The 15045-nt window shown below is 37.2% G+C and overlaps 1 protein-coding gene across 8 annotated transcripts in view; it reads left to right on the top strand.

Moving 5' to 3' along the window:
* Nucleotides 1–5946, top strand: part of KLHL24 (kelch like family member 24) — a 46888-nt gene extending 40942 nt beyond the window's left edge. For all 8 annotated transcript variants that reach the window (XM_045502816.1, XM_045502815.1, XM_045502820.1 and 5 more), the window contains one exon: nt 845–5946. In XM_045502816.1, coding sequence (XP_045358772.1) covers nt 845–1045 — 201 coding nt within the window. In that variant the 3' untranslated portion in view covers nt 1046–5946. The remainder of the gene's footprint in view (nt 1–844) is intronic.
* The last annotated feature ends 9099 nt before the right edge of the window (nt 5947–15045 follow it).

Genomic DNA, 15045 nt, shown 5'->3' with positions numbered 1-15045 from the left:
TGCTTAGAACGTTAAGTAGCAAAAAAGCTAAAAAAAAAAAAAAAAAAAAATGAGCTCTTTGTTTTGCAGACTAATGGGCCTAATGCAACCTTTTTCTCTTTCTGTTCCTTACTATTTCCGTGCCTCTTGACTCTGCATGATTCCTAAAAGCTACAAGTTGCTATTTTAAACATGTTTTGCTTTTTAACTCTTGTCAAGAACATCCTTTGAAAAATTGTGGAATTTTTTTTAGGTCAATGATATTTGTTTTTTAGAGTAATTATGTTATTGACAGAAAAGAGTAAAATTTAGCTAAGAATCCCATTATGTGCAAGGTTAAAATATTATTTAGGAAATTTCTATGTGCCAGCCAAAGTCCTAATAACAGTGCTTTGTTAATTTGTTTATAACTCTTTCTCTCATTCATTCATTCAACTTTGGGGTAATCCTATTTGACGAATAATGTTCCTACTCCTTGGTCATGTAATAGCCACTTTCTACAATAAGGGAGCTTCCTGTAATAGGAGAAACAAACCATGTTCTTCAAAACTATTTTTGTTCAACTACTGTTAAGTTAAAACCCTTCTCTCTGTCCACTTAGCCCCCACTCCACCTCCCACATCTTGGCCCCAACCAATAACATATCTCAACATTTCATTCATGCAAAATTATCTGGCACTCATACATAGAGCAGGAGTTGGGCAAAAGGGAGCTTATTTGATGTGTCTTTTTTTTGGTCTGTTAAAGCAGGTCTTATTTTTCAGTTTGCTACTAAATCCCTTACCTTCAAGAATTAATTTTTTTTTTTTTTTTTTTTTTTTTTTTTTTTTTTTTTTTTTTTTTTTTTTTGTATTTGGTTTAACAGGAAAACTGTGGTATGTCTGTGTGTAATGGTAAAATATATATCCTGGGTGGAAGACGGGAAAATGGAGAAGCCACAGACACTATTCTCTGTTATGATCCTGCAACAAGTATCATCACAGGGGTAGCTGCAATGCCCAGGCCAGTGTCCTATCATGGCTGTGTGACTATTCATAGATACAATGAAAAATGCTTTAAGCTCTAAAGCCGGGATACCTCACCCAAGAAGCCACACCAATCCAAGATGAGAGGTTTGAAAAACTCCAGAGTGGGAACTTGACATATCTCCTTTGTGCCATGTACGCAAAAAAAGTAAAGATAATAATTGTGGTGCCTTTCCCCCCAAAATAACCTTTCAAACTGTAATAAAGCCTTTCCTGTAATTGGGAAAAAAAAATTTGTTGTTTTTGAAAGTAATAGTGGTTATTGCTTGGGTTTTGAGAGTGTACCTTTGTAAGTATTTGTAAGGAACTTATGTGGAGTCGGAAATAATGTCTGCCTGAATAACTTTTAGGAATTTGTGAATGGTTTCTTCATTTATGTACGTTTATCTGCAAGCCTATATATTCTTTGTCATATTATGTATAGAAAACTGCATGACTTAGGCTTCGTTTAGGTTGGATCACATAATGCTTAGAATGCTTAGAATGCATTCTAAGAGGGGAAGTCAGTTTCAAAAATCTTTGAATATCCAACCTGATTAATTTTATTGAAAGTTTTTTCAGTAATTGATAAAAATGTAGTAACAATTTGAGTATCATAAAGTACTGAATTATCATGACTTACTTCTTAGAATTGTTGTCTTGTATTAAACATATTTTTGGAAGAACATTGGGTAGGAGATAGAAATGCAAATGCCCCTAAAATGGGGATTAAAATTATAAGTTTATTCCTAAGAAAAAAATTATATAAGACCATTGAAGGGGAAAATGACCACTGTGGCTCTCAAAGTATTTATGTATCATCTCCAAATCCTCTAAGGAAGCACCTTTTCTTGAACCCGGCAAAAGAGTTGAAATCCACATTGCAAGATTATTTTGTGGAAAATGGGGACAAATTTTCTCCCTAGCCCAGTAGGGTTTGACTTCATTAGTATGGTGCTTTGGGTGAGGTCCTCTTCCCTGGTTATCCTCCTTTCCTGTGAACAGGTAAAAATCTTGGGAGTCTCCACTGTTAAGTTGCCTTTGAAGGATAAAGCAGGGACCACCTATCAGTGGGTCCATTTTTCTTTTAAAATTAGCTATCCAAAAAACTAGCAGCATTATTTGCAGTTTAAGATAAATCTTTCATTTGGTACCCATTGTGGAAAATACTGGTCAACATTCTCAAGCTTCTATACAACAAACAAGTTGCCTTTGTCTAGATTTTTCAACTCCATCCAGTTTATAAGCTTACTAGTTTTCAGAAAGGAATGTAAATTTTTTTTCTAAGGCAAATGGAATGGCAGGAACTGTAGCAAAGTGATTACTGTTATTCCTGGGTAAACAGATATAATTTACAACATTTGAGGGACGTTCCAGGGATGTTTCAGGTAGCCTGCTGGATTTCAACTTCCCAGGCACTATTGTCGTCTCACATCATAATTAATACTCCTGTCACAGGAGAGATGATGCAAATATGTGACTATAGTGTCACCAGATTTCTATTATAACCAAGTTAGTAATCAAAAACCTAACATTGATAAACCACTTTCGTTTTCTCATCTTAGAATGATACAGAGATTTCTAATAAATCATACGGCATCAACTTCAGTGATTAGCTGGAATCTGAATTCTGAGAAAAGCTCTAAAGATCTTACAAATTTTTAGGAAATTTTAATTTTTCAAATTATAATTTGAAATGATATGTACCTTTTTGAGATAATTATCAGAGCAATTCAGAAAACAATTTTCTATCATTTTAGTTGAAAGGCAATTGTACATATAATTGGGAAACTTGTTTGATTTTTAGAAAAAACATCTACTTCTGCAATATACCTTTTGTAGATAATGGAAATTATTTAGTTCAGAAATTCTTTGCAGTAGATGAGATAATGTATGAGAAAAGTGTTTTGTAAATGCTAAGGATTATACAAATGATACTTGTTATTTTCATGTGTATTTGTAAGGTTGTGCCCATAATACAGACACTTCACACAAAAAAAAATCTTCTCAAGATAACTTGTATCCATAGTACTTTTGTCTATTGTAAAAGTGTTAACTATTTACTTGTATTTCATCTTACATTTATTTTTAATATCCATGTGTTTATTGTACTAAATTTGAAATGAAATTCTAGAAAACAATTTTGTTTAAACATAGACTTCATACCAATATCATTTAATTTTTCTACATGATTTAAAACTAAGTAGGCCACCAAGAACTTAGCTTGTTGGATCCTATGAAATTAACGATTTTTGAAATTACCCAACTGATATTTCAATATCCTTTAACTGTTTATCTTTCTTTAGTGATCATTGATAAATAATGGTGTTAGCATTGATAAAAAAGAATTTTAGGGCATAATTAGTATATCAAAATATCAAAAGGGATTCATAAACCAAATTGTGACAGATTATATTCATAGTGTCATCACATAGTTGACAGGCTTTCTTTTGATAGGAGATGCTCACATAAGCTTTGGGTTAGTATGTATGTATATACATGTGTATATAGATAGATAGTACAGTTATGTACACACATATATACAAACACCAAGAAATTGATCAGTTTGTGATGATCAGAAAGAAGCACATAAAGTAAAAATTGGTTGACCTTATTAAATTCAATTCCAGAAGATTTTTTTTTATTTGGGCATTTCTATCATTCGTTTTTACATTTGAAAGTACATGATGAGGAGCACCTGGCTGGCTCAGTCAGTAGAGCATGCAACTCTTGATCTTGGGGTTGTGAGTTCAAGCCCCACGTTGGGTGTAGATATTACTTAAAAGAGTTTGAAAGTACATGATGAGTGTTAGTGTAATAAATCGCATACAGTCAGAATCTGTATAATACATAAAGTTTCACAAGATCAGAAAACAAATTGGAGGTAGAGACGAGTTTGCTAAACCCAGCTGTGATACCTCAGTGGGAAAAGGAATTCAAGTGTATGTTTGTGGATCAACAGGAAAGTATAGTTGTTTTTTGTTCATGAACATGTGTTTTCCTATGTATGAGTGAGCTATAAAGTGGTCTAATTTTTACAACAGAAGACCTTCTTTTTCTACTTTAATCTTCCCACTGACTACTGCACAGGTATGAAATAGTAGCTTATTGAATTTTCAGTAACCTTTTTTTCCCCCTAGATGACTGAAATATAGATATTTACTCCATTTAAACCAGGTGTTAAGGAAAAAAATGATGTAAATACTCAGGGAGGGTATTAACTTGTCATTTTTGCCTATTTGGTGTGTTTAAAATGCCATAACTAAATAACCTTCAGTTCATGATTCGAGAGTAAATTTAATTTGGTTAAGGGGCTTCACACAGGCGGTGGTTGAACATTCATTCTTTTATATTTAGAAAGATGAAAATGTTTTGTGGACTGATATATTTTCTCTTAGTGAATATGAATTGTTTATGTATCTCTACTGTCATACACCCTTTTGAAACTCAGGAAAGACAAAGGTTCAATTATACTACTTTTGTCAATATGCAAACCAGGTGTGTGTGTTTCTTTTCCCTGTTGTCTGGATATGGCAAATAGATTTTTTTTTTTTTTTAAAGAATTGCTGTGAGAACCCATACATGAAAAGAGAGGGGTTAAATAGTTGTGTGTGCCTTTTGTGTCTTGAGATTTGTATGTGGAAAAGACATCTCCAGACTGTATTTTCAAAGAGAAGAGATAACTATTTATGTGGTGCCAAGTGTTAAGATAATGTCTCTTAAAGGCTTCCTGTGGAAGCCTTTATTTTACTAAACTCAAGACACCGGTTAACCTCAACACGATTTTGGCCTTATTAGAATTTCTTGTGCATTATTTTGAAAGGCAGGTTTACATCACCTCACCCCATTATTCTTTGTAGTTAAATAAATAAATTCACCATATCAAGTAACCAGAAGGAGGGCAATTTGGTGGCCTTTTAAAAGGTTGGACTAGATAGCTATACTTATTGTCACATCTAATGCTAGACACCAGAAACCATTGAGCCAGAGTGTGAATTGATGATTCCAGAGACATTTTCAACATACTTCAGACATTTTTTAATGTTTTTATGAATGTTTTACATTTGTGTGATGGCCTTAGATATTAAATTTACTTAGTGCTAAAGATCATCATAAATAATTTTTTTAAAAACAGCAGTAGTCATAACTTATTTTATATATTGTTCCAAAGAAAAGAATTTGTTTTAATGTTTTCAAAATAACTGCATCTGAATTTGTTTATGTGCCTTAAGTTCTCTAGTGATATTTCAGTTTTGGTTTTGTTTTTTGTTTGTTTTTTTTTTTTCATTCTAAACAAAGCTTACCTTCAGTGAGTTTCATATCTGTTTCCTACAGAGTAAATAAACTTCCCTTCTTCTTAAATTTTTTAATGAGCACCATGTGGTTGCTTGGCAGAATGAGAATGTTAAGAAATGTTGAGTGTTTGGAGTTTTATTATATTTGGGAGTATTGTTTGTTTTTGTTACCAAGGTGCTTTCTAAGATATTCAGACAAACATCTAACACTGATTAAAACTTTGTAAAATGTCATTTACGATATCTACATCTAATGTCAAAAATGTAAACACACTTATTTTTGTTCCATTCTTATGTACTTTTTTTTTTCCTCCTACAGGCTTTTTCTTTTATCTTTCTTGAAAAAGTTCTTATTCTTCCTTTCCCCATCATCCCTCCCCATAGTTTCTTTATTTAAATCTTTGAGAATTTCTGGAGCTAAGACAACACAATTATAGAGTTGAAAAAAAGCATAATATGCTTTCCAACTTGTACAGACTTATGGCAGCCAAATGTCATTCACTTTTAGTGAGAGGCTCCAGAATCTCCACAGTGAAAACAAAAATGCTTTGTACTTCTCAATTCAGTTGTAGCACATTAATTCGTGTATGTCTTGTTTAAATATACTTTGTGCATAGTTTCTTTAATTTTTTAAAAGTTGTATCTAATAAAATGTCTTTTAACCATTATTATTTGACTATACAGTTGTATTAAATTTTGTTTACCAAAAACTTGTTGTTTTGTTTTATTTTTAAATATTTATTTTTATGTTCTTTTATTTATTTATTTTAATATGAAATTTATTGTCAAATTGGTTTCCATACAACACCCAGTGCTCACCCCAACAGGTGTCCTCCTCAATGCCCATCAATATTTATTTTGAGAGAGACAGCCTGTGCACATGCTCACGTGAGAACGCAAGTGGGGGAGGGGCAGAGAGAGAGAGGAAGAGAGAAAATCCCAAGCAGGCTCCACCCTATCAGGGCAGAGCTCGTCTCCGTGCTTGATCTAACGAACTGTGAGATCGTGACCTGAGCCAAAATCAAGAGATGGACATTTAACCGACCAAAGCCATCCAGGTGCCCCATTGTTTTAAGTACATCCAAATGCTTGTGCAAAAAAAGAAGGAATGGAGGAAATTTCATATTAATATATGTGAGTGTTTACTGGTATGTCCATAAGGTAACTAGAAAGGTAAACTAAAAACATTGGTGTATATGAGGAAAGGAAATGGTGGCTAACGAACAAGTAAAAAGGAAATGCCACCGCATACTCATAATCATACGTAATGTATAAATAGGCATATAATCGATGTTTTAGTCTGAACTACATGGAAGTCACCTATCCAAAAAAAATTTTAATTACCAGAAAAGTTATTTATAACATGTACACTCTAGTGTTTTTTGAGTAGGCTCTCAGAAGTACCCCTGTAGTAATATGAAGAGTAAAGGACTTAAGAAATTTTCTTTCAGGTGTCAGGGAGAGGGCATATTATTTACTGGAGATGCAATGTCTGATTTTACATTAACAAGGTAAAATTTTGAAAAGATATATGTTACAGAAGTATATGCAAGGCTTAGCTTTTTATGCTTAGTTTTTAAATTGTGCCATCAAAAGGAAATGGCAAGTTAGAGTGCTACTTAAATAACAAATGTTAAAGCTGTTTTCTTTGACTCAATTCCTTTGTATCCACACCTGGAAAGTGCATGGGCTTCATCAGACCTAATTCCAACCAGCGCTCTATACCATAAAGCTATTTAATCTCTGAACCATACTTTCCCTTATTTAGGAAAGGTCATGCTACTCACCTCACGGGCTTATTGTGAGGAGATGAGCTACTGGGATGTGTGTCCAAGGGTGAACAGTTCTGGCACAGAAGAAAAGAACATAAATGTTGGTTCCTTTTCCATGCAGCTATTTCAGGACAAAAATGCAATATGAAAAGCAGAGAAGGGGTGAAAAAATTAGAAGTATTTGTTAGCTTATAATTGGAAAATGATGGACAATGGGTAAAGAATAGAAGCCCCTTGTACTTTCAATTTTCTCTTTAAAAAAATCACCTGCACTCTTGGAGCACCTGGCTGGCTCAGTTGGTAGAGCGTATGACTCTTAATATCAGGGTCATGAATTTAAGCCCCACTTTGAATGTAGAGATTACTTAAAAAATCACCTGCACTCATAATGGAATGGGGAAAAATGATTTAAACCTGCCTTCTTCTTCTCTGCTGTTAACTATTAATGGAGATTTGGAAAATCAAAAGGCAAGGTTTTCCTCTTAATTTTGTTGGGATCTTTTTAATTTATTTTTTATTTTGTTTTATTTTATAATTTTTTGACATCTTTGAGAGACCTTGCTGGCTAGGGAGAGACTGTTCTTCCTAGAACTAGCTAATTCCTGGAAACAGTAACCAACTTGTCGGTGAGCCTACCTTTCATATATCATCCATGCCCCCAACTACCTCCTTTAACTCACACACCAAGCCAATATTTCCCCTGCCCTGAGTCACCCTAGGGCCAGGTAGCAGACACTGAGAACAGCTCCTCTGTCCCAAAGCTTGCTGTAATTACTCAAACTAGCCAATCCTAAACTGTATACCCTGCCCTGCCTTGACTTGACTTTCTCATGGAAAAGCCAGGAAAGGCTTTAGACTATGCTCTCCCCTCATTTCTTTCTGCCTCCTGATACTGGTGCTTCCCCTGTGGCCCTGAGTGACATACTGTGCTTCTTGTTTCTAGAGGAACTGTGACTAACATTAAGCTTTTATTTCAATAGTATTAACCTCTCTGTATTGTCACCCAGTCACCTTTATAAATTAAGACTCACAAATCACTTGCTTATTATTATATGCTCAGCACAGAGGGGACTTCTGTTTTAGTGAGTAAAATGGAAGAAGGAGAAAAGAGGATTTTAAAAGATCCTATTTATTAGTATGCACACATACCCCTTTCTACTCGGATTTGGTGGATGATGCCAAAGATGGTAGGGCTTTATATGAATTCACTGTCCACACATGTACAGAGGAGGTAAAACAAAACAGAAAGCCACCTTCCAAGAAGCTTGCTAGCATGGCATGGCAGCCAATGGAAATGGGTCTGACCTACCTCCAACCACAGGGAGCATAACTGACCGAATAATGCCACAGCTGCTGGCTTTGAAATCCATCTTGCGTTTGTGCTGAGGCCACACCTCCCACCAGCTGTGCCCAGCCAATGTCTTGTGGCAGGGCTACTAAGGCACATGTGTTCCTAAAAGATCTCTCCTAACGGTGGATTTTGCCTCCATGACTCCCCTTCTAATTTGTCCAGCCTTCATTAGACTGCATGGTAATGCAGGATGTTTCTATCCAACCTTCTTTCCCCCTTTCCTTCACTTGCTTTTAGGACCTAATGACTCTCCATGTGTTCTCTCACAGGACATTTCTTCCCTTGCATGTTTTTGTTAAAATCTTTGCCTATTTGATCTTATCTTCTCAAAGGACACAGGACTAGCATATATAGAAAAAAGTGCCTTGGGAATCATTGCTCTAATGATAAAGTTAGTACCGTGGAGCCATTCACTAAGCCTGGTTTTCTGAAAAGTGCTAGTTGGTACACTTAGACTAGGCTTAGTGGCAACATAACGTGAAAATAAATTTTAAAACCAACCGAGTTTAAATGCCAGCTTTAACATTTACTACATGTATGTCTTTGGGTAAGATATTTAACTTTTCTGAACTTTGGTTTCCCCCCTTCCCACTTAGGCTTGGTTTGAGGAATAAATTAGAATGTAAAACATTCAGCACAGTACTTGGCAATGGTGCTTAATCAGGAATGCTAGTAATGAATAGCTTTGAGATTTCATTCATTCATTTATTCATTTATTTATTTGACAAACATTGGAATCCTTGATGTAGATTAGGCAGAATGTTCCTTGCTGGGATTGCATTAATGAATGTGGCAGTGCCTGTTCTTTTTTTTTTTTTTTTTTTTAAGTTTATTTATTTTTGAGAGACAGAGAAAGAGAGAGAGAGAGAGAGAGCTAGTGGGGGGAGGGGCAGAGAGGGATTGAAAGAGAGAGAGAATCCCAAGCAGGCTCCACACTGTCAGTATGGAGGCCAATGAAGGGTTCGAACTCATGAACCATGAGATCATGATCTGAGCCAAAGTCAGATGCTTAACCAACTGAGCCACTCAGGCTCCCAGACAGTCCCTGTTCTTAAGGTTTAGAGACTGACAGGGTCGGCAGACATGTGAACAGATCAATTCTGTATAGCGTGATAGAGGTAGTTACAGACATTCCACTTACTGAGAACTGTGTAAATGGGAATAAAGAATCATCATTTTCCAGGGTAAAGAGATTTTATGGTCTCTTCTTTCCAATTGTGCCAAGCACTGGGAAAGGTGCTGAGGGACTAATACATCAAATAAGATAGTCCCTGTCCTCCAGAAGCTTTCTGTCAAGTGAGAAAATGCATAGCAATCAGGGAAGGGCTGCTTGTTGAGGCAGGGAAATAGCATTACACTAATGTCCTAGTTTTTGTTTTGTTTTATTTTTAAAGTAGTCTCCACACTCAACATGGGGCTTGAACTCACAACCCTGAGATCAAGGGTCTCATGCTCTACCAACTGAGCCAACCCGGTGCTCCCTAATTTCCTAATCTGTTGCATTTTCCACTTAACTTGTAGCTTCCACATACCTACCATTCAACATGTTATTTATAGCAAATTTGGCATCTGACTTACGGTCTTGCTCTTTCGTTTTGATTTCTGCCATTATCCTGGGTCATTTCAGCATTTAGAACCTGTCCCTTTGCTCTCACCTCACAATATTTTGACCTCTAGTCAATAGATCTTCACCCCCACTCAGTCCAGTAACTCACAAAGCCTTGCCTTAGATTGTTCCATCACCAGAATTATTCTTTCTATGAAACCTTAACCTCTAAAGCTTTTCTGTCTTTTGCCACGCCTTCCCTTCCTTCCTCTCTCATTCCGTGACTTTCCCTGTGACATTTTCTAGATCGCCATCTTCCAACATTTCTTCATGCAGCCCCTGAGTTGCCCACTCTCCCTGCCCAGCCTATTCCACAGTTGTAATGTTGTTCCAACCACTCTCACCAGCATTCAAAATCTGCTCACCCTTTTGATCTCCCATCCCACTTCAACCCGGTTATTGGCCTTCTCTGCTCCTACTCCCAAGCTGCTGAGTACTGATAGAGAAAATCAATTTGCTACAAGCTAATACCTCTGAAATGTCGTGATTGCCAACCTCAACTGAGCAGGATACTCTTGGCAAACCAGTGCTCCTATGCTCTCTTTGTTCCTTTACAACAGCTCATTCCCCACTCTCCTGGAGTACTGTACTGTCTTCACTTGTGTTCTCAGCAACTGATCTTGCTCTTTCCTTCAAAGACTGAAAGACACGAAGTAGAATCTCTCTCCACGTCTTGCCCTCCCAGACTTATTTCCCATCCTCTCTCCTTCATGATTTAGGTATCTGTCCTTCATCTAAACCCTGAACCCCCCTTGTCCAGCATTTTAGGGACTTCCCTCTACCTCCCTCTCTGATTTTCAACTTCTTTCACTGAGTACTTTCCCATAGCATTTAAAAATACTGTAGCCTCTCTCGTTTTTAAAACCCTTTCTGCAGGGCTCCTGGGTGATTCATTTGGTCAAGTTTCTGACTCTTGGTTTTGGCTCAGGTCATGAATTCTCTACTCCTGAGTTCACGCCCCACATCAGGTTCTGTGCTGACAGCGTGGAGTCTGCTTTGGATTCTCTGTCTCCCTCTCTTTCTGCCTCTCCCCTGCTTACACTCTCTCTCTCTCTGTCTCAAAAATAAATAAACATTTAAAATCCTTTCTGCAGCTCTCAATTCCATTCTAACTACACCTTCTTTTTAAAAAAATCTCTCCTTTCAGGGAGCCTGGCTGGTTCAGTTGGTGGAGAATGCAACTTTTGATCTTGGGGTGTGAGTTCAAGCCCCACGTTGGGCATAGAGATTACTAAAAAATATAACAATGAAAAATTTAAATCTCTCCTTTGCCTCATTTCTTACTGCAATCTGGCTCTTACCACTACAGAAATCACACTTGCTAAGAGTTCTAATTACATTTTGTTGCTAAATCCACAAGTCTCTATTTTATTTAACTCCTATAAATTTGATGTTCTTAATTACATTTTTTCTATCTTGGCTGTAGTCATACTTTCCCTTTTACTTCTCCTTCATGTTCTCTTCCTCCACCTCTGCCCTAAATCCCCAATCAGCAGGATTTCTTCTTATCTTGCAGATAATTATCCTGGGTAATTTTATAAATGTAAATTCTGTAGCTCTAGTAGTGACTGTATTTAATGACTTCTAAATCTAAATATTCAGTCAATATACTTGTATCCAAATGCCTTTTTTAAAAATTTAATATATATACTTTAGATAAGCTCTTCACCTAACATGGGGTTTGAACTTACCCCCACAAGATCAAGAGTTGTGTGCCCTACCAACTGCCCCAACCAGGTGCCCCTACTTGTATCCAAATGTCTTTTAGAAATTTTGACTCAAGGGGCGCCTGGGTGGCTCAGTCGGTTAAGCGGCCCACTTCGGCTCAGGTCATGATCTCGTGGTCCGTTAGTTCGAGCCCCACGTCAGGCTCTGTGCTGACAGCTCAGAGCCTGGAGCCTGTTTCAGATTCTGTGTCTCCCTCTCCCTGACCCTCCCCCATTCATGCTTTGTCTCTCTCTGTCTCAAAAATAAATAAACGTTTAAAAAAAAATTTTTTTTTTTTTTTAAAGAAATTTCGACTTGAGAGGCACCTGGGTGGTTCAGTGGATTAAACTTCTGACTCTTGATTTCGGCTCAGGTCATGATCTTATAGATGGTGACATCAAGCCCACATCAGGCTCTGCACTAACAGTGCAGTGCTTAGGATTCTCTCTCTCCCTCTCTCTCTCTGCCCCTCTCCCATTCTCTCTCTCTCAAAAATAAACAAACACTTAAAAAAAAAAAAAAAAAGAAATTTCTACCCGAATCCTTAATATGGGACTACTAGCACTGAAACTCTAGAATCTCTTTCTCCAAAAGTACTCATTTATCTTGTATTCTCTCTTCTGCAACAAATAGCAACAAAATTGACTGCATTTCAAAGCCAGAAATCTAGGAGTAATTTTTTCTGCTATTCAATCATGCATTCAAATATTAATTGAGTACCTATCTTATGCCACGAACTCTACCTCTTTGCTATCTCAATCTATCTATCCATCCATCAACCTTTCTATCCTCCATACCAATGTCTTAGTTCAGGCCTTCATCGTCTCTTGTGTGGAAGAGACTCCCAAATGATTTGCCTAAGATCAAAGTTGGCATATCACTAAAACCAACTCTATCTGAATAAGGAATTTATCAGAAGGCAGTAGAGGCTCACAGAATCAATCAATGAGAGAACCAAGTATCAGACTTGGAAAATAGGCAGAAACTGAGGCAGCTCCAAAGAGTCATGAAGCAGGACACACAACAATGATCTTTAAGCAGAAATAATCTGGATAGAACATCCCTGCCCATCCAACACAACTGCTAACGGATTTATGTTTACCTCACTTACTCCTTGATTGAAATCCTTGGTGGAAACAATCAATTGATTGATACTAGTTCGTACACCTAGCTGGCTGCTAAGGGCCAGGGAGAAACATCTGAATTCTTTAGGGAGAGGAAGGCATTGCTACTTGCCAAAATAAATACAATATGGAATTCCCCAAGTCTTGGGGGACAGGGGGTAGCGGAGAGGAATGCTTCATGGGCTTACCCATCTCTGTGAACTGGCTTTCTTCTCCTGGAATGCCTGTCCTCCAGCTATCTCTCTCATTCTCTGAAAGACTTTAGATTTAATTTCCTCAGGAGAACTCCCATAACCATCCTCCTCCCACCTCAGTCTGAGTTAGATGAGCTCTTGTGTATCCCCATTACCACCTTCATATATCTCTGTCATGGTACTTTTCTATTTGACACTTTACCTCCCTTTCCCAGGTTATGGACTCTTTAAAATTAGGAACCATTTCTTATTTGATGAGTTCCAAGGATCTAGCCAAGAATCAGTCCAACGGAAAGGATCAGCTGGGGTAAGATGCCTTAGTGGGTAGTGTTGGAAAGCCCCAGGTCATTGAAAATTGAGAAGAGAGAAAAGAAGGTTGAGTGCCAGTGACAAAGGACCTATTTTGAATTTGCCTAGAGCTGAAAAATCTCATCAGTATATGTTAAATCATGTTCCTAATGGTTTCCTAACATCCTACATAACAGTGACTTTCCCTGACCTTATCATTAGGTTTTGGGCTTCTGTCTAAATTTAGGTTTACAGCAACCCTTTCCTTGCATCTGAGTTCCAGCTCAAATGCTGCCTCTTCTATGAAGCCTTTCCTGATTTTCCAAGGGGATTTATTCTTCTCTCCTTGAGGGCAAGGACCAAGTCTGTCTTTATTAACCTTACTCTATTCCTAGGACTTGGCAAAGTGCCTGGCACAGAGTAGGTAATGAATGTTTATGTATGACTGACAATCACTATGCGAAGCATAAAGGGTAAGTTGAAAAGCAAAGGAATAGAGAAGTTATAAAGCCTCCAAAATTCTTTAGTGGCCCCAGGTTTAGTTCACAGCTACTGTCTCTCACTTGTTATGCTAACTGGAAGTCCTAATTGATTGCCACTCAATCTTCTATTCCTGACTTACTCTGCTACTGCTATCCCTACCCCCCCTCAAATATCCCTATCCCCACAGCTGCAATGATCCCATTTTCATCAAAATGTTATAAATTACTCCCAGAATAGTAAAGAGTTTTGTGGACCCACACCCCAGCAAAACAACTATAATTGGTGAAAATGATTAAGAAAAACAACAACATTTAAAGTCTCTGGAAATTGTCCTAAGGGTATATAGCAAGTGATGAAACATTTATTCAAGAAAATCTACTAAAATTTAGTAAGAACAGATAGATTCTGTAGCACTTAAGCCACTCATTCTCAAACTCACCTCCCCCCCCCCCAAATCAATGAGGCAAAAGCTATACTTCCAGTGGGTATGGTCAAGAGGTGGGGCTCACCTCAGCTGCCAATCAAGGATATCTTCTTGGGAAGGGCAGGTCACCAGCATTCCTCATCCCCCACATCCCTGTTGCCTAGGCTAATTTCCAGGTAAGTGTCACCGAGAGGTCAAGGCACCCTTCAACCAGCTAGCCCCCAATGGTATGTTAGTTTCAATGACAAAAAAGGCATACCAAGCAGACCAGAGACTAACACCCTAGCCCAACACTCTGCTTGTAAAACTGACTGACTTTATTTTAAACAAAGTGTGGGGAAGTTCAAGCCCAACAAGTCTCACAGTTCATGGGTTCAAGCCCTGTGTCTGGCTTCATGCTGATAGCACAGAGCCTGCTTGGGATCCTCTCTTCCCCTCCCCCTGTCATGTGTGTGTGCTCGCTCTCTCTCTCTCTCTCTCAGTCTCAAAATTAATTAATTAATAATTAAAAATAAAATAAAGTAAGTTATTTCAAAAATGGGCAAAAGATTTGAATAGATACTTCTCCAAGGAAGATAAACAAATGGCCAACAAGCACATGAAAATATGCTCAATATTATATTATTCATTATTAGGGAAATGAAAATCAAAACCACCATGATATAGTACTTCATATTTACTAGAATGACTATAATCAAAAAGACAGGTTCTTTTTAGTTTAATTAAGTTGAATTTTTTTAAAAAGTCAAATAATGACAAATGTTGGCAAGGATGTGGAAAAAATGGTATCCTCATCTGGCTGCTGCTGAGTATTTAAA

This window comes from Leopardus geoffroyi, chromosome C2 (genome assembly GCF_018350155.1).
Source record: "Leopardus geoffroyi isolate Oge1 chromosome C2, O.geoffroyi_Oge1_pat1.0, whole genome shotgun sequence".
Taxonomy (NCBI): domain Eukaryota; kingdom Metazoa; phylum Chordata; class Mammalia; order Carnivora; family Felidae; genus Leopardus; species Leopardus geoffroyi.
The sequence above is the reverse complement of the archived record's forward strand: the minus strand, read 5'-3'. Positions and strand labels throughout refer to the sequence as shown.